This window comes from Nelumbo nucifera, chromosome 5 (assembly GCF_055504915.1).
Source record: "Nelumbo nucifera cultivar China Antique chromosome 5, China Antique-T2T, whole genome shotgun sequence".
Taxonomy (NCBI): Eukaryota; Viridiplantae; Streptophyta; class Magnoliopsida; order Proteales; family Nelumbonaceae; genus Nelumbo; species Nelumbo nucifera.
This window is the reverse complement of record NC_142653.1, coordinates 16,346,379-16,371,905: the sequence shown is the minus strand read 5'-3', so window position 1 is coordinate 16,371,905 and position 25,527 is coordinate 16,346,379. Positions and strand designations below refer to the sequence as shown.

Sequence of the window (25,527 nt, the reverse complement as noted above, 5' to 3'; positions counted from 1 at the left end):
CTTGGATGATATCCTGCCAAAATAAAAAACACTTAGGGCTTTGAAATGACCGACAATTGCCATTTGATTTGACTGGTAGGGTTCGACTATGATACCGGAAAAAACTGTAAACCGATTAACCGGTATTATAGAAGTGGTAACCAATCAAAATTCACGGGGGTTCCGGGTTTTGATTGTTTAAAGCTCTTTGGTATCATGTCTTTCCGGAAGCATAGATTTTTCTCTGATTGGTATGATGCTTGAGAAATGAAGGCAAATTGTGGCTTCAATAAACACTTAAAAAGTTAAATCATTTTGCAGATTTGCAGGCTTGAACTGTTGCACAAAACAATTGCATATTTATCGCTCATCTGCACTGCATTCCGAATTTCAGAAGGAATCAAGCCTCCTTTTTTTCACCTATTGAATCGAGCTCTGAGAGAGGTTCATAGAGGAATTACCATAATAGGCGCCTGAGTCTGGCGGATGAGCGTTACTCGTTAGAACGTCATCATAGTTCGGTGGTTCTCGGTTTCCCACCTTCTAGTGGTACCTTTATGGGTCATTTTATAATTTTCTAGTTTGCTTGGACAAGTAAAAACTGGCTGAGGCAAATTTTTTTTATATATAAGCTAGATTTGAGTCTTTTTTTTTTATCAATAACACTTTCATTAACTCATCAATAGAAGAATTACATTAGGAAGACAAACACACTTATCTTCCAAGAACAACAAAAAACCTCAAAAAAAGGAAAAAAAAAGAAAACACACTATAGTTACAGTTTAATCCAAAATAGTGAATCTCTTTCTGCCCCTTGTTTAGCTAAACCGTCAGCTATGGAATTAGCTGATCTTTTAACCCAATATATCTTAACTTCCATCTCTTGCACCAGCCACTTAAATTTTCTCCTCTCATTATTGTACTTCCATAAGCCATTGTGATCTTTAATTAGTCACCCTATCACCACCTCTGAATCCCTTTCAATTAAGAATTTCCTAATGTTCAATTCCTTAGCTTTTTGGACTCCTTCCATAACTGCAAAGATCTCAGCTCTAAGGGAGTCACCCACTCCAATTGGGCCTGAGAACATGGCAGAAATGACCCAATTTTCATCCCTAAAAACACCCACAATCCCTGATTGTCCCGGATTTCCCCTGCTACACCCATCAAAGTTTAGATTCACGAATCCACCAAGTGGAGGGATCCAAGCCACACTCATTACTTAGTTTGTGTGCAACTTGCAATTTCACCCCACTTCCTCAACATATCATCCATAGTGTAATCTGTGAAAAGTACCGCCCTAATATGAATGATAACCCTCAGATCTACTGCTCCTATTTGAGCTTCTAAGAATATCCTGGAGTTTCTTTTTTCCCGAAGTGTCCAACATACTGCAGCCCTTAATTCTCTCAACATTGTCTTCCCCTTTTTATCTGCCACCTGAAAAGAGAAGGGAAAAAAAGGCCCTGCAAGTCTGATGGGAGATTATAGTTACATCCAAATAGGGACAAAGCCCATTCCCACATTGACCTCTCAAAACGACAAGACACCAGTAGGTGAAAATCAGTCTCCTCATCCGCTTTACAAAGAACACACCACTGAGGTGACAAACAAGTATTGGGTCTCTTCTTTTGGAGTAGATCCACAGAAAACACACCACAAGCTAGATTTGAGTCTCATCAGAGGACCATGTAAAGAGTGGGATCCACAACAAGTTGTGCTAGTATTTCACGATGTTGCATGGCAAGGTACTTTGGTTGTTTCTCGGCTTCTCCTTTAAATAAATTTATTATGTTTAATTTGCAGGGGAATTCAAGAAACGTTGATGAAACTGCCAAAAGTGACAAAAATGCAACAAGAATTGACTAGAAAAAAACTATTGATTTCATTATAGAGAATGTATAAATGACATTTGATTATAGAGAACACAAATGGCAGGATCAGTTTCAGTGCTCTACAATATTTTGTGTTGAGGATAAAATATCAAGGGGGCAAAAAGAGAAACAGGACTGTTGCTGCCAAGGATGGGCGCCTGCATCAAGGACCATTTAGGAGGGTAACCCTTAATCAATTTAACCCAAGCTGTTCTCTCCCTGTACAAAAAATTGGAAGAACTCATTTTCTTAATGATCTCTTTTGAAAACTGATATTCTTTGGAACATATATACATATCTTGTGATCTAATAGTAGTAACTGTTGTCCTTGTGGTTTGGAGCATCCTTGCACAGCATTGAGCGCACTTCAATGATTGATCTTGGTGGTTCCAGGTCTTTTTCTTGTAGTGCATTCCCAAGCAATTGCTGCACCTGTGATGCAAAAGTATCATCCAGGATCTGCAAAAACAAACGAGGGGGTAAACACCTGAAGGTCTTATAGAGAACAGAAACGACCATAATTATATTATCGAAAACCCTTCTAATTTAAATAAATCATACTCGTTTAGACGAAAAAGGTACAAAATGTAAAAGCAGTATACAGGAACACTGGGAATGATTATCAATGTTTCAAAAACCAAAGCAGACATCAAACAACCATGACTGCTGAGCATTCCAAGAATGTCTGATCCGATGATTCAGTTCCGATCTTTTGTTGTTAGATATACGAGATGCACTCTCTTTTAAGAGCTGGTAAACAAGCCCTTGTATAGGTACCATGCGGACAACTTTGTCACTAGAAGAGAATTATTACTTTAGAACATAGAATATGTGTTTTAGAATGAACTAAAGAATAGGCTACTACTTACAGCAACTGCAACACGTGAACCCTTATACCAGGACCTGTTCTCTTTCCTATTCTCCAGAAAACTAAGAACATCCTGCACAAAACATAAAACCCATGTAAGACATTCAGAAATGTAAACCCGCATCAAGTTTATATATATATATATATGAGATAAAATTAAGCATGTAACAGATATATCAAGATGAAAATTACCTGTCCCATTCTATCCCAAAAGCCCCGGCAGATTGCTATGAACACATGAGTCTCAAAGATGGTATGGAGGTGATCTATTGTATTTGTTAGTTGCTCTTTCAAGGGTTGCATTCTACTTCGAACATCTGATTCTACAACTGTCTCCTTTGAATCTTGGATGATCTTTTTCAGTTTTGTTGTGCTCTGCACTCTTGTCTGAAGATTAGAAAAATCAAGTCATAAATCAATCACTTTAAGCATTAAAATTACTATATTCCAAATATTAGCAGAAAGAATAATTAATTTCCCTAGGGCATGAAATTCATGCATGTAAACATTTTATACACACAAACAATGTGGCCACGAATAATGAGTTTCAACTTTCAAGGTACGGTTTATTTTCCTTATTTTTCTAAAATCAAATACAGACATAACTTTCATTACAACAGAAAGGGAGCTAGAAACAAAAGAAGTGATACAAAAGAGACACCCCGAAGGAAGGGGGGGGGGGGCTGGAACTGTATCTTTAATTCTGAAAAACAACCTGATTATGATCACCATCCAATTTATTAACCATTACTTTAGAACTTCACGTATTTTAACTCTTAGGTACCTATTTTGGTAATGAAGATGAGATTGAACCTGCAGAATCAATAGTACTGTATTTCTTGTTTTTTTTTGATAAATAATAGTACTGTATTTCTTGTTTTTTTTTGATAAATAATAGTACTGTATTTCCAAGATCACTGTTTTACATCTATTCCCACTATTATTTCACAATTGTTTTCTTCAGAATTTCTTATTCTCTTCTTCAAAACATATGAATATATGATTTTCTCAATTATTTAAACAAAATACAAATTGCATGACACAATAAAGTTTCAAGTACAAGAACATTCCTTTTGGAAAGGCACTTACATTCTCTGCAAGTTTCTCCACAACTGCTTGCAGGTAATTTCTGAACTTGGCTCTCAACATCACTGTAATTTCACTCAGACGCTCTCCAGGAACTGCGCTTCCACCATCAGGGATACAAGAACCCCATGACTTCAACTGGGTCTCTATCCTGGGCCGAAGTACATCGAGCATTCTCTTCATGGAGTTCAAAAGAATTCCCAACTGGAAAGCACAGCCAGATATCAGGTCAACATCTTCAAAATCTAATGCATATAAAACTACAAATTATGAGAAACAAAGATGCATAGCTTGCCTCATCAGGGACAGTGTACATGCTTGCAGAACGTTTAGCAAGCTTCTGGACATATTTCAGGCCAAATTTCTTTGGGGCCAGATTGTCCTTCAATGGTGATAGAACATCAGCATACTGCTTCTCCAAAGCCTCCACAACTGCCTTTTCAACATCAGCAATAGCCTTTTATAGATTCAAGCAAAAAACATAAAAAAAAACAAATTAATGAAAGTCCTGATGAATTGTCAAAGGCTAAGTAACTGAAATCTAAGGTGCCAAAATTGTTATTAAACTGCCAATCAAAAGCAGCTATCTGAAGGTTTATATTGTTCCATGTTACTGCTAGCAAATATTGGGATCTTAGACCTAGGGGATCTTGAAGTTTGGACCCATCCAATACTGTGATCCAACCTCTTGTCAGTACAAGCTCCTACACTCAGTAATACTACCCAAATTGAAAAAGAAAATCTCTTTAGGAAGAGAAAAGCATGTTTAAACATACATTCTCCAAAACAAACGTGTACTCGGGCCAGCGGCAAATGATGACCTCATACTCATTCATAGTCTCTTTTAGCCGGTCATACATATCATCAACAAATGGAGTTGTAGAATGCTGTGTCCTAACTCCAGACCATTTTACCTGCAAATTTGAAGCATGAATTTAATTAAAACAAAAAGTTCATGATAGAAAATCATAATAGGATGTGCAGCCTTTGTAGTGCCTGATGAATGTCAGTGGAATAGTCTTTGAAATGCAGCAAAAAAAATCTACAAATGCAAATAAGGAAAACAAAAGATCCAAAAGCTCCAATTCAGAGCAGTTCTTTTGGCCAAAAAGTTATGCAATACCACAATGTTGCCAAAGCAGCAAAAAGAACTGCACTGAATTGAGTTGAAGTCAACTAAAATTTTTGCTCGTATCAATGTAATGTATTAGTGGAAAAACTAGAAAAGACAAGGTAAAAAATGAAGTTGTAAGTACATAGATTCGAACAATATAGAGATTGTGCTGTATACACCCAATTAAGTCACCACAACACAACAATATTGCATCACAAACTCAAATCCCCACATTCAAACAAATAAACTGTGCTGAAGGATGCCCTAATCGTTATTTTTTTTGATCAGTAAAAATCTTTCATTAATAACAGAGAGATTAAGATACAATAGCTAAACATTGCATAGGAAATTGCAATCTCCATCAGTCAGCTACAATTCTGCCCGATACAATGAAGATCTATTTGCCCCATAAACTGTGCTGAAGGATGCCCTAATCGTTATTTTTTTTTGATCAGTAAAAATCTTTCATTAATAACAGAGAGATTAAGATACAATAGCTAAAGATTGCATAGGAAATTGCAATCTCCAGCAGTCAGTTACAATTCTGCCCAATACAATGAAGATCTATCTGCCCCTTGTTTTGCTAGGGTATCCGCCATCCCATTTGCATCCCTTTTAACCCAACCAAACTGAGAGTTGAACTTCCTTGCAAGTGTGTCAATTTCTCTGAAAATAAACCTGAGCTTCCAAGGTGCTGATGTGATGTTTTTGGCCCAAGAGATGACCAATAGAGAGTCTCCTTCAATTTCTAAGTCTGTTGTTCCTATCTGCTCAGCCATCTTTAGACCTTGAAGTAGGGCTAGAGATTCAGCCTGTATTGAGTCACCATAACCTATTGGTCCAGAGTAGAGTGCCACCACCACACCCAGATAATTTCTAAACATACACCCTATGCCTGCCCTTCCAGGGTTGCCAAGAGAACTCCCATCGAAATTCAGTTTTAGTTTGTTCCATGCTGATGGCTTCCATTCCATGTTTACAAAAACTTTGGGTACATCTGTTTGTGCTATTTCAGCCCAATTCCTTAGCAGCTAAACCACAACGAACAAACAGTAAGACATAGCAAATTGTTGTCAGTGTAGGACACAACGACCTTAGTAGCCCGTGATCTAACCTATCAGCGCGGTAGTCTTCTGCGTTACGGTGGTGTATCACCAAATGTGCTGTCACGCAACAGTACAACTACAGGACAGCAACAGGGCACCACTTAAGAGCTACAGCGCTGTCCAGCGTATCAACACTATAACCAAAACATCCAAAGCATGAGAGGTTTTTAGAAGCAGGGATATAAATGAGTTCATGCTCATGTGCGGACCCCAAGGAAAAGGATGGGAACCCAGAACTCAGAATCTCCACACTGACACGTGGTAAAACCCTACTTGTGGTCTCTCTGTCTCAGATCTAACAGAATAACAGGCTTTGCCGCTTTAGGGAAAGTTCCCTCTTGTATTACGTGACTTCCTATAAATAGAAGGGACCCGAAGCTCTCCTCACACGTTCAGATCATCTCCGTGCGTAAGCTCTGCCAAACTGCACTCAGTCTCCATAAAAGCTTTCTGCAACCTCCCTTCCTTTCTCCTTGTCTCCCTCTTCCCTCTCAGGCCAGTTTCATCTTTCAGGTAGACCTCTACTGTCACCTTCTCCCTACAATCCTCGCTTACCTATCAGGTTATCTACCCAACTGCTTGCCAACACTGCCATAGGAAGCAAATCCCATATGCCAAAGTCCGATTTCCCAGGAAAAGGAAATTGCAATAAAAAGTAAAGGATAAAAGCAACTAGGGGTGTAAACGGATCAGGCAATATCCAAATTCGAATTTGATTAGAAAATCCGATATCCGAATTCAAATCCGATTAAACATGCGAATATCCGATTCGATCTGAATCCGATCAGAAAACCCGATATCAGAATTCGAATCCGATTAAATATCCGAATACCCGATTCGATTCGAATTCGATTAATTAATTATTTTAGATAACTAATAAATATATAAAATAAATATTTTATTGATATAAAGTAAATAAATATATAAATTATTTATATAACTTAATTATTATATATATTATATAAAATATTTTATATATTATATATGAGAATTAAATAATCGGTCGAATTCGGATATTTATCGAATCGAATCAGGTCATATCCAAATTCGAATCCGATTAACTATTCAGTAAGAATAGGATATCCAAATTCGACCGATTAGATATTCAAATTATCCGAATTCGATTCGATTCGATTATATTGAACATTGAATTCGAAATCGGATTTTCGAATACCGTTGACACCCCTAAAAGCAACAGAGTGCTTCTAATCACCATCACCCCTAATTGTAATCCTGTCTTTCTTTGCGCCATACCAAAACTTTAACCATTTATTCAGGGGAACCTTCGCCCACACACCAGTATTGGACAGGGACAACTTGAATGTGATCTCATCTTGTATCTCCTTAAACATAGGAGTTAACTCCTGCGGGTGGCACTCGACATTAGCCAATTGCGCTGGAGTGAAATCCCCTCTTGATTCAGCGAAAGAAGAGAGTATACGTTCTCCAAGGAGATACCAAGCTCCCCAAAGGCACCCAGGAAAGTGTGAGCCTTTTAGATTCTGAGCTAAGAGGGGTTTCATGTCTACCCCTCTTCTCTTGGCCATCCCTCTAAAACAATCTATGGCCATCAATAATCCAGCCAGACTAAGAAATTTACAGAAAATGGGGCAATTGAGAATCCAGTTTGCCGATTTGGTGTACTCGTCTCCTCCCCATCAGACTCACGACAGCAATAGATAATGTCCTTCCCAAAAACATTGTAGAAACAAAGCATAGAGTCCCAAGAAATTGAATCATACTGACTGTTATTGTCGAAACTAACCGGTAATGGCAGACAAAACACTATTGCTATCTGCTTCTCCAAGGAAGTGGCTTGGTTCCACAAGTATTTGAGGTCTACCCGGTTCAGAATTTCCTCAAATGGGTGCATTTCAGAAGAACGGACCTCACAGACAGCGGACGAAGATGATGAGGTAGACTGAGACATTTTCACAGTGAAAATGACAACAAAGAAAGAGAATGGAAGCAGGGAGAACTCTGTGATCAAGGGTTTAGGGAAGAAGATGAACAGTAAAGTTAGGGAATTCGAAAGCCCAAGCAGTTTCTTCAAACCACCATCCTTAAATAAAAGAGGGAAAGCCCGCATGTGTTGACACGTGGTGTAATGGGGTTAATCCCATGTTTGGAAAGAATTGACTTTAAGGGGTTTCATGTTTCCAGTATTCACCCATCACTCCTTATAAATCTTATCATTACATGTTAGGCATTTAATAGGTGTGCTATTGATGCACTGCTGCAGTAATGGTTAATCATGTGTTTTGCATTAATGTGATAACTATAATGCATCAATCATGCCCCCATGCATGTCACATTAAACGAAACGTTACGTCTAAATACATAGCTGTTACAAACACAAGTATACAACACTAAACAATCCAAATTGAAAACTGAAACCTTCCTAGCGCAGCGCAATTTAATACAGTGACCTAGTGCTAACTCTCTTATCGCATATGCTTATCAACAAAAGTACTTTTGTTAATAACAGGGGGCTATCTTACATTGGGTAAATCGCAAAATGACCAGACCGATTTTTTTCCAATTAGCGTGCAAACAAACTTTGCTCATAGACAAAATACTTTTTGTCAATAAGCAGGGGAGCTAATGTACGTACATTAATTCAGACTTTGTAGAGATAGAACCATAGACACCCAATTAAGTGACCATAGCACAACCATATCGCATCACAAAGTTAAACCCCCACATTCAAACAAATAAACTGTGTTGAAGGATGCCCTATGTGCAGTCTCACTTAGCAGCTAAACCACAATGAACAAACAATAAGACATAGCAAAATGTTGTAACAGCACAGGACACATCAACCTTAGTGCCCCGTGATCTCATTTGCATGGTAGTTTTTTGCACTACGGTGGTGTATCACCAAAAGTGCTGTAGTGCATCAGGATAACATACAGGTTTGTGACAACGCACCACTTAAGCGCTACAGCGCAGTTATGTAATACTCATGAAAATCGTGGTGATAAACCAGCATATCAAAACTTCAACCCAAACATCTAAGGCATGAGAAGTTTCTAGAAGCAGAGCTATAGCTGAGTTTGTGCTCATGTGCAAACCCCGAGAAAAAGGGTGAGAACCCAAAACTCGGGATCTCCACAGTGACATGTGGCGAAACCCTACTTGTGGTCTCTGTCTCAGATCTAACAAAATAATAGACTTTCCCGCTTTGGGGTAAGTTCCCTCTTTTATTACATGACTTCCTATTCTGTCAGGGAGTTTTTTCTTTAAGTAGAGGAGACCCGAAGCTCTCCTCACACATTGAAATCATCTCTGTGCATAAGCTCTGCCAAGCCGCACTCTCAGCCTACATTAAAGCAATGTTTTAAAAGCGCGAGGTGCAAAAAAGGCGCAGGAGTCAATTTGTGCCTGAGGCGCAAGGCGAGGCGTGCACCTTTTTGAAGCAAGGCGCAAAAATACAAAAAAAATGCTAAAAAATAAAAAGGAAGTTAGAAAATTCAAGAAAGTGCCAAAAAATTCAAAAAAAAAACTAGACATAATATTACTAAAAAATATAAAGTTAAATTTTAAAATAATGTTTTAAGAAACATATTATCTAAAATTAAAATACATAAACATAAGATATAAAGCATATTCAAATGAGAATTTAAAAATAACATCAAACATATAAAACATTTTCAAGCATGTAAAACCTCTAATCTCTTTTTTCACTCAATTGCAGTACTTCACATAGCTAATGTAATGTAAAAAATATTACATTCCTGATTCTATGAGCCGCCTTTGTGCCACACCCCTCGAGGCAAGCCCAAACAAGTCCACATTAGGTCTTAAATTCTTAGTTTTCAGACAAAAAATAATGATTTTATAGTTTTAGCTTTTTAAGAAGACATTTTATTAGGATATGTTCAAAAAAAGCAAAAAAGCACCAAATTTTCAAAGGCGCACGCCTGGGCTGAGGTGCAAGGCGCATCAGGCGCATGCCTAGGCGCACCAGGTGTGCGCCTTTTGAAAGGGCTGCACCTAGGACCTAGGCGAGGCACATTTTGCGCATACCCTGAAATGCACCTTGCCTGTGCGCCTAGGCGCACCTGAGGCGCGCCTTTTAAATCACTGCATTAAAGCTTTCTGCAATCCCCTTCCTTTCTCCCTATCTCCCTCTCCCCTCTATCAGGCCATGTAGGGGTAGATCCCTACTGTCGCCTTACCTCCCCGCTTACAAAAGTCATTCAAAGGAAACTGGGTGTAGCTGCAATAGGTAATAAAAAGAGAGAAAGTAGACTAAGATGGTTCAGTCATATGCATAGAAGGCCTTTGACAGCACCCATAAGGCAGAGTGATCCATTGCAAGTTTAAGGGGCTAGAAAGGGTAGGGGTAGACCAAAAAGGACATGAGTTGAAGTAGTAAGAAATGACAAGTGCTAATAAATTATCAGATATTGCATTAAACGGAATGGAATGACGAAACAGGATTCATGTAGTTGACCACATATAGTTGGGATAAGGCTTGGCAAATGAAGTTTGTTCACCAAAATGTGCATACTTCATATTTTGCATTAAAGAATAAAGTGGAAAGGAAATGAGATATAAATATTTAATTATAGTATCTATTAAAAGAGACATGTTCAAGATGAACACCTTATACAATTGGGTGACAAGTCCAGCTAACTATAGCTGGTATGTTGACCAAGGAAGAGTTTCACCACAAAGAGTTATTGTGTGGATCTGAGCATCTGGGTTGGTATTTTAGTGCTGATATGACATCCTTGGTTTGGCTAGTGATAGGAATCGAACAGCACCCTTGAAGACTTATTCTAGAAAGAAGGCCTTACAACAGTATGGCATAGTGATGGAATTTGGGATTTGGACTGAATTGAACACCAAGGGTATTTTTGTCATTTTACAATTTTCTGAAGGGTCTAATAATAAGATATGATTGTCTATTTATAGTTTGTTTATGTTTAAAATTTCAGAGTCATTGCATAAGTAGGATTAGAATTATTGAGTCTTCTTTGAATTGAAATAGGATATGACGGCTTAGTTTGAGTCCTATTGAGTTCAACAATTTGTCCCCTAAGACTATCATGAGTCTAACAGTTTGACTCCTAGGATTATTATGAGTTTAGAATCTATAAATATGTATGGACGTTTTACACAAAAGGCAATGGAGTTTATTGAGTTTTCTTCAGCTTATTCTAGCTAAGGTGAGTGATTCCCATGCCCTAGAGTGATTCTAGGCACCCTTTGAGTGATTCTAGGTTCTTTCTCTCCCTATTTTCTCTCATATTCCTTCAAGAAGCCATTACAGCCATCAACAGCCATAAAATTCTGATCAAAGAAGACCATTCAACATTCTCTAAGGACTAGAACTGAGCTGGTCCTACATCAGCTAGCTTATCTCAGGCAGGTCGTGGCATATTTTATTTATTTTTTTTATCAATATGCCATATTTTATCTCTATTCTATTTTTCTATGGTTTCAACTCTTTTCCTTTCCAGCCATCATAGAGGATTTCTTTCATTGCTGGCAGCTGAAAGGGTTAAGAAAGAAGGGAAAGGCAGTGTGGGGCATGATTCCTTTCTTTTGCAATACTTTGGACAGTTTTTTTTTTTTTTTGTGGGAGAAACAGCTAATTTTTTGAAAGCGAACACTCCTGCTGGGATGATTTAAAGGCAACAGGTACCTTATACACAAAGATTTCAGGGGAGTTTCCTATAACAATTAACAATATATTTGTATTCGAAAATCTGATAGGTTAACAGATTGCAATCTTTGCTTATTTACATTTATTATATCCCCATTGCACAGTCCCTTGTTGTATACTTGTATATGGCTTCTGATGTAAACATCTTTTGGTACATAAAATGCCACACTATACTACCATTTCAAAAATAAAAGTTATTGATAATAGTTAAAAAGGATATTATGTTCAAGTACCCTGGAAGTTTTCTTCTATAATAGCATAGAATGAAAAATGCCACCATGAAGGTTTAAGGAGCACAAGGAGTAAAAGGCATGCATATAGTGACACAGAAGGATTGATATACCTTATCCAATTTACAGGACTCGAGCAATGAAAGGCGTTTATCTTGAATCCAGAGGATGATATACAAGTGGAATAACTCCTTTGCATCAACTCCTCCTTTGACAGGACTAGAAAATATCATTTGGTCAGTGGAGATTAAGCAAACTAACAAAATACTGTGTTATATTCTTGACATGGACTGAAGTAAAAAAGAACATACTTAATGTTCCAACTAGCAAGATCCCTTTGGAAATCTGCTGTTGCAATCACAAGATCTGCAACAGGAGGTGATGGACCAGTAGGAGGACATGCAACAAGGAATGCACGTAATCTACTGCAAAGCTCCACACTATAGATGGATGAAGAAATATTTGGGAGGTCTATAAAACTGCAGACAGAGAAAATAGGTCATTAATAGAATGTGATTATCATCCAAAACTTAGATAGGGAAGTAAAAGATAATAAATAGAAAAACAAATCAGAAGGAAAACCATAAGCAGATACTAATGATTGGTTCCCATCCCCTTCCTTCATTCAGAACTCAGAAGATCATGGTTACTTCTTCCCATATTTGTGCTTCCTGTCCTTATGGAAGTCATAGTTCTTCCAGATTGGTTTGCTAACATCATGCGATAAATTCGTATTGTTGAGTTCTGTGTCACATGGTCATAGATGCCCAACATGCTAATGGATTTCACTAGGACCAAACAAACATGATTCCAAACCAATTGCAGCTAAAAGAAAGTTTTACAACATCCCATAATGCATACCTGGGAAGAACATGCTGATTATGGATTTCTATATCAGTGAAAACTTCATTTCTAATATTCAAGCAAAGAAATTTCATCTTCTGGTAAGCTGTAGAAAGAGTTACAGCATCCATCAAGGTTCCTTCATTATTGTTGGTAACAAATTCATCTGTCTCTGCCAAGTGCCTCCTTGATCTCTTTCTTGCAGCAGTCTGCAATGACACCAAAGCTTCAAAACTAGAAGCAGATAGTAGACTAAAGAAGGGAATCATCATGAAAAAGAAACTTTGACCTGGAAATAGCTGCATAGTTTCAACTGTGCCTCTGGAGATAATACATCATGAAGAAGAGTATATAGCTTTACAGCAGGAGCCAAAGCCGGGGATGCAGAACCAGTTGCAGGCCTGAAAACATCCATCATGCCTGATGGTGATGACTCGTCCAAGGATTTATAGTTTTCAAAAACAAGAGCAAGAATCTGCTCAAGTTGCTCTTCAACTTCTCCCAAGATGCGGTTCTGGTTCAGCAGACAACAACCACTCATTAAGTTCTAATTTTTTTATATAGAAAAGCAAGAAAAAATGATTGATTAATATTGGCTGAGAGATAACAATAAAAATGTCATATTTTGTGCTGAAAGCAGAACTGAACTGCTAACAAACAAGACAAGAATTACAAGGGAGAGAGGTAGATAGAACATGAATGCATTCATGTTATTGAACAAACAGAAGTAAATCGCTTGTATTTCCCTAGAAATCTTGACAGTCCCTTTAGAAGTCAAAAGAAATTGATAGACAAGCACTATGTTAAGACAAACTTCAGGTGAGAGAATTTTATTAAAAACACATACCTCTTGATGGCTCAATGTGCCCTTACTGTGGCCCTTCATTATTACAGGTAATAGCAAATCGTGCACCAAACAGAGACAGTCTGCTGTCGGTGTAGCAACATCCATAACATAGGATAGATATCTAAAAAACATTGCAAATTTAAGAAACTATTAACAAAAATATTACCCATATTAACTGCTATAACAAGAAATATTGGCATATGTTAATGTTTGATGTGGCAAGAAAGGTCTCCAGCTAACCACATTCCATTACCTTAGCTTGGTGTATGCATCTGAAACACCATAGTATGATGCAAATTCAGTCAGTAACCACTTCCATGGGCCATACAATAATAAATTCCTCTGCTGAAAATTTTGAACCTTCATTGCAACTTCTAAAACCAAGTCATATGCCACAGTTTCTGCAACAGAGCCACACTACAAAATGAAAGAAAGGGGTTAATTTTGTAAATATATGTACTGAAGAGATAATGACAATTGCAGAGAAAAATGGTAAAATCTCAAACTGAAATGTATGAGTGAGAAGACAGGTTTGGGTCTGAGAGGAGAAGCAACTTCAAACAAGGAAGTGCCAAAGCTTAGGTTGGTATCCAGTTCACCCCTCCCAAGGCCCCGGATAGACCATTTTGATGGTTCATTTCTTGGTTTTTATTTGATTTGCCACTTTACATGGCCTGGATTTTCTATAGAAAATTTCATGCATTACTTGAATGGCTGGGCTTAGTTGAAACCTTAGTAATATCACCTTCATGGGTGAGATTATTTCATCAATCTTAGACAACTACTTTAATGGTCTATATCTTTATGTTGATTGGGTACATTATTTGAATGGATTAGATTAGATGAAATCTTGGTAATACATATGACGATCTCAGAAGGCCATTTTGATTGTCTGGATTTTAGGTGTCATTTGGTACATCACTTTTCATGGCCTAGAAATGGCACTAAATCCATACAAACAACAAATGGACATGGGGAGGGGCATCTGCCAAAAGATAGGTGAGGCGCCCCCAAAACACCCTGAGGAGTGCTAGAGGTATGCGCATCCTGCACACCTCGTACAAAAGAAAGAAAAAAAAAAGAAAAGGGAAGGGAAAGGAAGAGAGAGAGAGAGAGAAAGAAAGAAAGTTTGGGCCAAGAGCTCCACCCGCTACCCCCTTAGCTAGGAGGCTTCACCCCACAGACCCTCCAACATCTTTTTATCATCCTCCTCTGCTTCAGTGAGCTCCACCAAGTGTTACACCTCTTATGTCATGCCTCCACATTTTGAAACATCGAGTCAAACCAAAAAAGAATTACCAAAGTTCTGATTTTAAAGTTCATATCAATAATTTAATAACATAGAAAATTACCAACTAATATCACCATTGGACTTGGTTGGTTCATACTTATGCTTTTCTTTGTTTTTTAGAAGTGTCATCTTGAACCGGGAATTAAGAAGGTGAATACAAGAAGCATACTACTAAATTGAAAGATCTACAACAACTTCGTTCAAATCAATGATCTTATCAGAATAAAAGTGAAAGTTGTTTTAACTATACACCCCAGTAAATGGGCCCTAGTAATAACTTGTCTTAAATAAAAAAAGAACAAAAAAAAAAACTTAGTCATATTCCAATGTGGTCATTGATGATGTCACAGTCTTGTGTTGTGTCTAAAAGAAATCTAAACTAGAGGATTTCATTTGAACTACAACTTGGAAACTGAAGTTTAACTCAAGTGGAGAAAAGCTCATTGGAAGTGAGAGTATGGACATCATACCTTCAAACCATTTTCATCTGGACTAGTTGAATAATTTACATAGAGCTGTACTCTACCGACAAGTTCATGCTCTGGTTCACAATAAATAGGCCACCAGCGAAGCTTGTCTCCCTACAATGAATGTATATATAAGTTTCCTATACAGTCTGTTTTCCTAATTCTTAATACTACTGAGAGGATCCAGAAAACCTTACCGGGTCATCAGCAATAGTAGCCACCTGAGCAAGGACTCGACCATAATACTTTCCCTTGGAATCCTGGACCTCCATAATTAGATCATCTCCCATACTATCTGGAAAGCTGCATAATGACATAACAAAATTATTTTAAAAACCTAAAAAGAGAATGAAGTTATAACAACAGGAATATGGCACAAGACTACATACAATACATGTGTTTCACCAGATCCAGGTTGCATCCGAACAGCATCCTCTTCAGTTGAACTTTTCAACCTCAACAAACATGAGTATGTTTCTGACAAAATTTACTCAATGTCACATTTAAGTTCAAAATTTTAAAAGCCAAAAAAGAAAAAAAAAAGCAAGTCAATAGCAGTATGCAAATATTATATCCAAAAGCTGGTTTGCCACATTTCAAAGAAATCAATGGGACAAGGTCAATAATGGGCCATAGGTTGCCAAATCACAACTACCAGATGCCCCTGACCATAAAAAACAAATTATAATTTCTGGAACCTGATCTGTTCGTGAGGTGGTCAATTAAGGTGTGAATCGACAGCACAATACTAAGACCCCATTTGGGAGGGTTTAACTTTGGTTGAGTTGTTTTAGCTCAACCACTTTGGAGAAGAAACTAAATGAAGCTTCAAGGGAGAGACATGTATGTGGCTTACAGTCAGTTTGGGCTCCCTGGTTTTTTCACCAAACATTACACACAGGCTTCCCAGGTGGGCAGCAAAAAGCAGTAACGTGAAACCTCCCAAACAACTAAGTTGTTTGGCTAATATGAGATATACAATATACTTAGGCCTTGTTCGCTTTTCAGGAAGCCATTTACCTATGTAAATGCGCTTACCCAAGCAATAGTTTCCTGGGAAACACTTACCCGGGTAAGTGCACTTATCAGTGTTGTTTTGTTTTCCAGGTAAAGTTAAACAATGACCGTTTTATCCATAAAAGTGTCATTATTAAAGTGACAATGCTGTCCCATCATGTGTTAGCAAATTTCCCCGCAGGCGGAAAAGTTATTTATTTAACCAAGTGGTGGAGAGTAATACTTACCCAGGTAACTGCCACATTCAGGAATCATTCTTTTCCATGGGACCCACTAATACTGAAAAATGAACATGGATAAATTGGTCAACTCTTGTGCTGACCAACTTACCCACTCAAATTTACCGAAAAATGAACAAGGCCTTAATGGTATTGAGGACATTATTAAGAATTTAAGACCCATTAAAAAATCAAATCCAGATTGAATACATAGTCCAAATACCTTGCACTACTTCATAAGATGCTGAACTGTTACGTAGTGTAGTCACACCAACTTTTAGCAGTCCAGACACCTGCTTTATATATTGAGCGCCAGCATGGACATAAGCCAAGCTATGACGTGAAAAAGAGCCATTGGCAGGTACACGAGGCACCACACGAATTTTCCGAAGTGCTTCCCATCCAGAAGAGAGAGTTGACTGTAAATTGGAAACACGATGTCGAAGAGATTCCATTTTCACTGGTGCCCTTAAAGATGAAAAACTGCAGCCTGTGGGTGGATCCAGAGCCATTTTCACCTTACGAACTGCATATCAAGAAAGTCTTAGACTAATAGTAGTTTTTCCATGAACGTCTTGACAGAAACTGATGCAATGATTGCCATATGATAAGAAGTTGCACTACCTTGCACCTTCATTTTGCCAATCGTTTTCTTAGGTTTTGGTGCAGCTCCCTCACTGACAAGGTCTGAAGATCGTCTTGTCAACAATTCCTCCTCTGATTGTAAAAGAATTTGCTGTAAACTATAAAACAAACATAAAAAACAGTAAGCTAGGAGTTATAGGAAATCACGAAGTTACATTCAGTGCCACATGTTATGCCATGTAAATGCACATTACTCAGTGATAAGATTCTGACATGATAACCTTCAGAACATAGAATGTCTTTGTTACCAGGTGCGATGTGCAGCTTAAATTTACAAATTGAAATTCAGAGGAGCCATAAGCTATCACAGACAGAAGTCAAGTTTTTTTACTATAATACCAGATGGGCCACTGAAAGATAATAAAAGCAAATCCTGTAGTCAAATTCATTGCAAAAATCCTAATAAATTATTATAACATTATATACAAAACTTTGCCTTCTTTAATTGCTAATATTTTTCTGCTGCCTAAAGTACCTCAGGAACTTATCTACCACAGTGAACAAATTTTCTTCACTCCAGGAAGTTTATTTCTTTGCAATTTCTTTCACTTTCTACCTAAAGCCAATGCTTGCATTTTCTTGCATTTTCCACTATTCTCTTGTTGTTAATTTCAATCATTCTCCAGAAAGCAATAAACCCTAAATAAAGATGGCATTTTAGAAGAATAATAGAAACAAAAGATCCCCCTTACCCAAATGCATTTCGCAGCAGTGCACATTCATTTTCCAAAAACATAGGAGCTTCCATGCAGCCCCTGGCCCATGCATGAAGACAAAGCCGAACACATGCATCATAAGAGATCACAGAATACCAGGGCCCTTGTCCACTGAAACCAATTTACAAGGTATGAGATTATTAAACGAGATGAAAAATGACAGAAGTGAAATGGAATATATCAACTAAATGCCAGAATCAAGAACTGAGATGAAATCAAAGGTCTAAAAGAATGTACCTAGCATGAAATGTAGGAAGGCGAGCTGGTACTGCAGCAGTAGAGATGGTAGCTTCCACACCAACAGTAGCACTATGAAACATAAAAGCTTTAGTTTATTTGTTTAACTTTGAAAGAGAACAGTTTGAAGCAAAAGAGGAGTCATGAATAAAAGGGGTAATTTATTCAAATTACAAGGAAACCTAATGATTACAATGTTAGATCAGCTCAAGAAAAACAGAAAAAAAACTTCACAGACCTCGTAGACTGCTCTGGAATCCTATTCCCAGTATTTCCTTGGGCAGAGACCCCAGAAATATTGCTTTTTAAGGTGTTTGACTCATTTCTTTCTGTGGTGCATGGTGTACCCTGTGTACTACGAGCTTGAATTTTTTCAGCATCTTGGCTAATTTCCACAACAGGGCCACGAAATGGAGGTGCACTAGGGACATCATCATCAGAGAGCTTCTTACTTTGCATACCTCTGACACCTCTGACATGGTATTCCTGCAAACACTATACCCCAGTAAGCATGGCAATAGCAAGTACAATTTTCAACCCACAGTGTAAGTGTGTAATTGTGAACCCTGTAAGTGCAAGGAATAAAATCGTAGTATAAGGGTATCACTACTACTATGAATGTGACAAGATGGAATGTTAATGCACTCAAAGGTAGGACTAAAGATACACTCAATTCCCTAGGCTTTTCAAGCATTCATGCTAAGGATACTAACATATGTCATGTAAAGCAAAGAGCGAAAGTAGATCTCTAATCCTATGCTGCAAAGAGGATAAGCATTCATCCTTGATAAATTGTGAAATGGTTAGGTATTTTATTTCCGTTCACTGGCTCAAACTTTCCAATAGAAAGTAAACGTTTAATTCATAGTTTTCAAGGCGCCAAGGCGAGGCGGGCGTCAGGGGGCACCTTGTCGCCTAGTCACCTAGGGATGGATTTTTTTATATAGAAAACATAGATCCTAGGGTAGTTACCTAGGTACCATAGCCATATTTCCTTAATAATTATTCATAATTTTCATAAGAAAAGTATAGAGTTCATGTTAAAGTATAGAAAATCAACATATTCATGAGAAGAAAAAAAAAGAAGGAAAAGAAAATTCAAAAAATATAGGGGCTGAACCCTTATTTTTGTTATAGGAAAAGAAGAACAGAAAATGTGTTGATTAGACAAAATTTTAAGTTCTTCCTTACTTATTGGTTCAGGTTTTAAAGTCTTTGAGGGTTCGATACAGCATTTAGCAATGTTTGTACTGATTAAATCCTAACAAATAAGAAAATAATAAAAACAAATTAGTATATAAACACACAAAATGAATATTTTAGTTTAATAGTGCCTATTTTATAATTATAATGTCAAAAAATATAGAATAAAAAAGTATTTTACAATACATAGTACAAAACTGCTTGGCGATTAGGCGAGGCGAGCCTCAAAGGGCGCCTTGTGGCCTAGGCGTCGCCTTGACAACTATGATTTAATTGGCATACCTAAAGTAGTCCCAAACAAACAAATCCTACCTATATGATGTCTGCCTTTCTCCCCAGAAATTAAGAATATTCACAAGCCATCTAACAAATCTAAATCATTGATGGATCAGGAAGACTCTGGATTGGAATTGGATGCTGTTAGGGTTTGGCCCATCAAGGAAAATTTCAATGAATGATTTTTTCAGGTCAATTTATTGGTTGTTCATGTCAAGGTACATTAAGGACCCTCAAGTCTCAACTCTTGGCATCCATCAGAATGTCAGAGATGAACAAATTAAGAATGAAAGCTACTCTAAAAAGATTTAAAATACTCTTTTCAAAGAAGGCATTCTTTGACAAACTTAGCATTCTACCATTATACTCTGAAAAAAACTCCCTGACAAGAAACGATAATTGTACTAAACCATTTAATAGGCTTCAATGAACAATTTCCCCATTCTTGCTAGTAAGTATATAATTGGCTGGGAACTCCCATTGTTCTACTAATGACCAATCTGTATGCTTTAAATACCTAATCTTAGGCTTAAATGACCAAGATTACAGTAATAACTAGAGCAAATGTGTTGTTACTCTTTAATGTGTAAAAATGGGATATTTTAATCAGCAACAATAAGTATAAAAGAGATGATTTGGATATCTTCTTGTGAACTGTTGATTTGCACTTACAACTACATCTCTTTGACAATGAGTAGAAATTCCAATGCATTGAACAAAAATTAAACCTTAGGAACCAAAAGAGTGTTCCGACTTTTAGGCAACTAAAACCAATGATACCATGAAGCAAATCGGAGTACTAAATTGGAAATTATTTACAGGTTATTTAGGTTTTAAAGTGTCCATATCATTAAAAACACATGTAAAGAAAAAGAAAATTTATCTTCTATGGAAAAATAGGGAAAATCCAATATCAAATTATCAATTCTCAGCCCAGCTATGATCACATCAGTAAGAAGGGGCAACCTAAATAAGGTAAAGGGACCTGAAAATTTACCAAAAACTAGCTATTTAATCAAATATTGTCATCCATCTTTAAGTTGGGAACTCAAGTTAGCATCCGATTCTCTAATTCCCCAGGAACAATAAACATGGGTTTATAATGAGGACGAATAGTAATACAATGAACGCATACCGTTATGAGCCATGAACATTCAGAAGCAACGCGATACCGACCTTTTCAGTAGTAATCTCCACATTGGCCCGTGAAGGAACACTGGAAGAATAGCTTTCTGAAGTGCAAGTCCCTCCTCGGTACAAGGAGCCAGTGTTGCTCCCAAGCCGTGTCGATGCAAATTCAGAGCTTGCAGCAGAATCCGAAGACTCATCCTCCGTATATTCATGCTGCGCGGCCGAATATCTACCACCTACCCCTCCAGGTCTCTCCACTGTATGGCCCTGTCTATGCTGAACAGCTTCCCTTGATGAACTAAAATCAGAGTAACCATTTTCACTGGCGTAACGAGGTTGCCTTTGAACCGGAGTGGTGTATCTGTTGTGAGCAACACCATTAGGCATGCGCCGGTCGTCCTGTGGAGATGAATCTAGTGAGTACCGCCCCCGGTATACCTCTTCCTCAGAATCAGTCGTCTCGTCCATGTCAGACCCAAATCCACTATCATCCACATCACCAGGGATAGCTCGAGACACCGGAATTACCCCCGACGGCAAATGCCCACTTCTGAACTTAGCAGGAGGAGGCAATCCAAAGCCTCGGCCGTTGTTCCTGACGTTGGTCACTGGGTCGATCCGAGGCCTCTGATTTGAAATTGACAAAGGCACTTCCCTTTGCTTACCACCAGTCCCCTGATTTAAAATTTTCACAAATGTGAGTAGCGAAAAAAAAAAATCATAAGTGCAAGCCCTCATCCATCTCTTAAAACGCAAAAAAAAAAAAAAAAAAAAAAATTGAAAAAAAGGAAGGACAGGAATTCAAAGAAGAAGAAGATATGTAAATTTGAATTCAGGCTTACCTCTCTGACCCATCTAAGGGCATTGTTATCCAGGCCGTCTGTGAACATTGTTACCCGCTCTTCGTCTTCACCTACATCAGAAAACCCAAAAACACAACTCAGCAATCTACTGAAAATTATGAAAAAAAGGGGTTTCCCTTGATCAAAGAACAACTGCTACAGAAATGGCTAAAAGAAAGAAGCAGATCGATTGGAGAATACTACAACTATACTACATACAGTAGAAAAAAATAAAGGAACGATGCAGAGATTCAGAAGAAGAAAAGTCGGTCAGATTCGTCCGTCACTTGGCCCCAAAAACGCTCTAGTCTTCTGCTGCTCTCTTCCTTACGTACACAACTGTGGTTTAATTGTTTTTTCTCGCTTCTTCAGAGTACGAACTCCGAACCCTTCATTTTCTAAGTTTAGGAATTGGGATTCCCATTCCCTCCGCTTTTTAATATTTCAAATTTTCTTTGGCAAATTTCAAGTACAAAGCTAGAATTTAGTCATTTACCACTTTTCGGATGTTAGTAGCAGTAAGGTATTCGTTTCTTCTTTAGTTCTTTTCGTTCCAAAAATCCAATTAGTTAATTAAGTTAATTAAAATAATCCGAAAATAAAGCGCACGAAGGATTGCCGTCGGTGTGGAGAGTAACGGGAAGATGACGTGGAGGGCAGAAGTCGAACGTTTTTTTAAGTGGGGCCGGTCCCTGCGGGAACACTACACAGTGCTCCGCGAAACAAGACGCGGTCACGATCACATGGCATGTGGGCCCTCCAACGCTTTCTGTCTTCTCTGTCTCTTTCTCTCTCTCATGTTCAAATTCATATACAGAGATGTTTAATGTTTTCCATGACTGATGAAATGTCTTAATTACCCCTATATTTCTTCGCGATCAAGGAAAGACAGCTGGAGGAAGCTGAGTTGGATCACCTAAATTCCACGTGTTGAACGTACCACCAGCTCATTAAGTTTGCTCTATTAGGCTTTTAGCCAGGTGGACAAGAAAAAAAATAGATATTCGTCAGATTCATAGAGTCGTGAACGTGACTTACGAAAATATGTGTATAAATCAAACGGCTAAAAAGATATCTGGTTCCTTTTAATTCTGGGTCCTCATGTACATTAGAGAGACATTGAGATGCTCCTCCTAATTCAGATTTCAGAAGACTCGTGACTCGTGGTGAACGGCCAGGGGCCACTTCTCTAACAAGTAACGACAACCGGAGGAGAGAGTCAAGAGAGAAATACAAAGAGGTTTGAAATGTTGATTTTTGAAACTCTGCATCTGCATTACGGTAAATGAGTACGTGGACGTCTTGGGCCCGAGGGAACAGCGAATTCAAATATTTATTCTAACAGGTTAATGGGCCATCAGACAGATCAAATTTGAGCCCAATCACCCCATCTAAAGTTTTCCCAGTTCAGCGAGAGATATGGTGTTTATACGACTTTACACGACACTAAAGAACTTCTTTATCTTGTCACTGCCCAAAGCCAGGGGCAAAGTGGTTTCAGTTTTTCCTAAGCCACGCCAGGGACCATAGATTAGTTTTATTAATTAATAAAATGGTGCAGACTGGGCACATCATCTTTCCACGTGGCTGTAATGGGATATATTGTGTTGAAGAAGCTTAGTTACCTTTCCATCCCCATCAATAAATAAATAAATAAATAAACAAAGCTAAAGTAACTTGTTTATAATTTATAATTTTATATCAATAAATAAAAATGGAGTGTACGTGTAGAGAAAGTGAAAGAACTTAAGAACATTATGATTTTAATTTCTAACTACTAATATCAGTATCATCGTTAGTCATTACATAGAATCATCTCAAGGACGAGAGGGAGTGGTTTTCTATACTGCTAGCGATTGACCGAGTGTTCATTATTCGACTTTTTACCGAATCATAAATAAATGTTTACAATAACAAGCCTTTCTGGGTTGCCACCTGGCAAACATGGTTACAGATGGATAGGATCACGCTTGTAGATCAGTCCCATACTTGCATGATGGGAATGGAAATAAATGACATTGTTTTCCCTCATCTAGGTTTTGCCAAGTAAGTCAAGATGGCTAGTTCACATGTCTGGTCTCTGTTATTCTTTTTTATTCCCTTATCCTTCTCTACTCTTATTAATCAAAATGTCATCTTGATTTTATTTGTTTTATTGGGTTAGTCTTAGAATAAGGTGACCTACCGACCACTTTCTTCATCCAATCTCAGTTCGGAACACATGGGTTTCCTACCAATCCAACCTCTGATTGGATTAAATTAAAGAAGAGTCATCGCATTGTCCAACGTCTACAATTCTAATTACCCGAAAAAAAAATCCGCTATTCCTGGTCCACGTTCTGCTGCTCCTCAGGAAAGAAAAGAAAACATTAGATTTGATAGTCACATTGCTACCTTTCTGTGTCCACATTCTGCTGCTGGACAGCTGAAGAGAAAGTCAGTGAAAGGGAAGGTTGCCGATCTGGGTCCAGCAAGCATCACTGCACTGAAATGGTTGTCGGTCAATGTCCCTCATTGTCACGGACAAACTGGTATAATCGTCTAGTTCAATCGAGTCTTTCCCGAGAAAGTTTGGCTGCTCTTCACCAGAGGATTGAAAAAAGCACTCACATAATCAACTCAATAACAGGATCTATTGTGGTCTTCAGCGTGGCAGCTAAAAGGAATTCACATAACTCTGCATCTACCCTCTATTCATGGATAAATTTTAGGGTTAAGTACACTGCAGCTAAATGCAGAAATCTGTAAATTTTAAGCAGAACCCTTTTCCAAATATACCATTCAATTGAAAATTGAAGCTTACCACTGCTAACAGCACTAAACGAAAAGGTGCAACAAATGGGGCGATAGCTCACGTAGAATGAGAGAGTAAACGCATGGCCAATCTAAAGGATTCTGTGGAAGAAGAACGGGGTTCAGATTTCAGAGAGTTTGTCTTTTAGACAATCTGAACAATACAAAGGAGTATCACAATCTGAATGAGAAAAGATAATTTTAAAGGTAGGTGGAAACCATCCCAATTGGACTGGATAGGTTGAAGAAAACTCCGCTTACTACTGGCGACTAGGGGTGTCAATCAGACTGGATTTGGTCCAAGCTGGTCCAGTCCAATGTGATTCCATTACAAATGGACCTGATCCAATCCAATCCAATGAATATTTTGGACCATTTTCGACCAGTTCAGAGACTGTCCAATCTGTTCAAATTCCTGTTAATTTAGATTGATTTCAATTCAGACCTGGTCCATTGACACCTATGTTCTTATTTTCTATCAATGGATCAGATATTGGCTCAATCCAATATAAATTCTTATGGACAGACCAGGTCCAATCCAATATGTCATATTGGTCCGTCCAGTCCATCCCAATTCAATGTTTTATTGGTCCATCCAATCAGTCGAAATGGAATTTGATTTGAATGGAGTCTAACCCAAAACCGGTCCATTACACCCCTACTGGCGACAAGAGATGAGGCTTTTATTAAATTACGACCATATGCAAATTGCAAATGAGAATGAAAATGCAACAGACAAGAGAATAGGCAGAAGTTAGTTAGAATAGCCACGTTAGGTCAGTACCACTCCATCAAAGATATATCAGCAGTAGGCACGTATGTAGAAGAGTAAAAACCAGTAGCATTTGGAGACACCTTATAACAAAATGATTCTGAAGTGAAAACAGATCCGTAGATCAAGGTAAGCATATTCTGCATCTATAAGGCTCTCCTGTATGTATGCCATCCAAACAACAGAACAATATATCAAGGCATCAGAAATCTTCAATGCAAATGCCCTCTAGAGAGAGGGTGATCATTAAACCATTCATTATCTATCTACTATAAAAAATTTTGGCTCCTTGACA

At 38.0% G+C, this 25,527-nt stretch overlaps 1 protein-coding gene across 1 annotated transcript; it reads right to left on the bottom strand.

Moving 5' to 3' along the window:
• Positions 1 to 1,840: 1,840 nt before the first annotated feature.
• On the bottom strand, positions 1,841 to 22,207 carry LOC104603800 (pesticidal crystal cry8Ba protein). The gene is made up of 23 exons (XM_010267954.3): positions 21,887 to 22,207; positions 21,668 to 21,738; positions 20,871 to 21,500; positions 18,454 to 18,701; positions 18,216 to 18,287; positions 17,955 to 18,089; positions 17,242 to 17,360; positions 16,841 to 17,143; positions 15,772 to 15,859; positions 15,580 to 15,685; positions 15,386 to 15,496; positions 13,878 to 14,041; positions 13,625 to 13,745; positions 13,067 to 13,291; positions 12,796 to 12,986; positions 12,246 to 12,413; positions 12,048 to 12,153; positions 4,584 to 4,721; positions 4,103 to 4,264; positions 3,811 to 4,011; positions 2,914 to 3,108; positions 2,723 to 2,794; positions 1,841 to 2,312 (listed from the first exon to the last, which is right to left on the bottom strand). Exons 2-23 carry the CDS (start codon positions 21,713 to 21,715, stop codon positions 2,160 to 2,162), a joined length of 3,756 nt encoding a protein of 1,251 aa, XP_010266256.1. The 5' UTR covers positions 21,716 to 21,738; positions 21,887 to 22,207; the 3' UTR covers positions 1,841 to 2,159.
• Positions 22,208 to 25,527: the final 3,320 nt, after the last annotated feature.

What these genes read in the sequence shown, in the direction of transcription:
- LOC104603800 (XM_010267954.3), bottom strand. Translation starts at nt 21,715, where the DNA reads ATGTTCACAGACGGCCTGGATAACAATGCCCTTAGATGGGTCAGAGAG. An exon ending in AACTATGCAGCTATTTCCAG is followed by an intron (nt 12,987 to 13,066) that starts GTCAAAGTTTCT and finishes GTGTCATTGCAG; the next exon opens with ACTGCTGCAAGAAAGAGATC. An exon ending in CTTGCTAGTTGGAACATTAA is followed by an intron (nt 12,154 to 12,245) that starts GTATGTTCTTTT and finishes GATATTTTCTAG; the next exon opens with TCCTGTCAAAGGAGGAGTTG.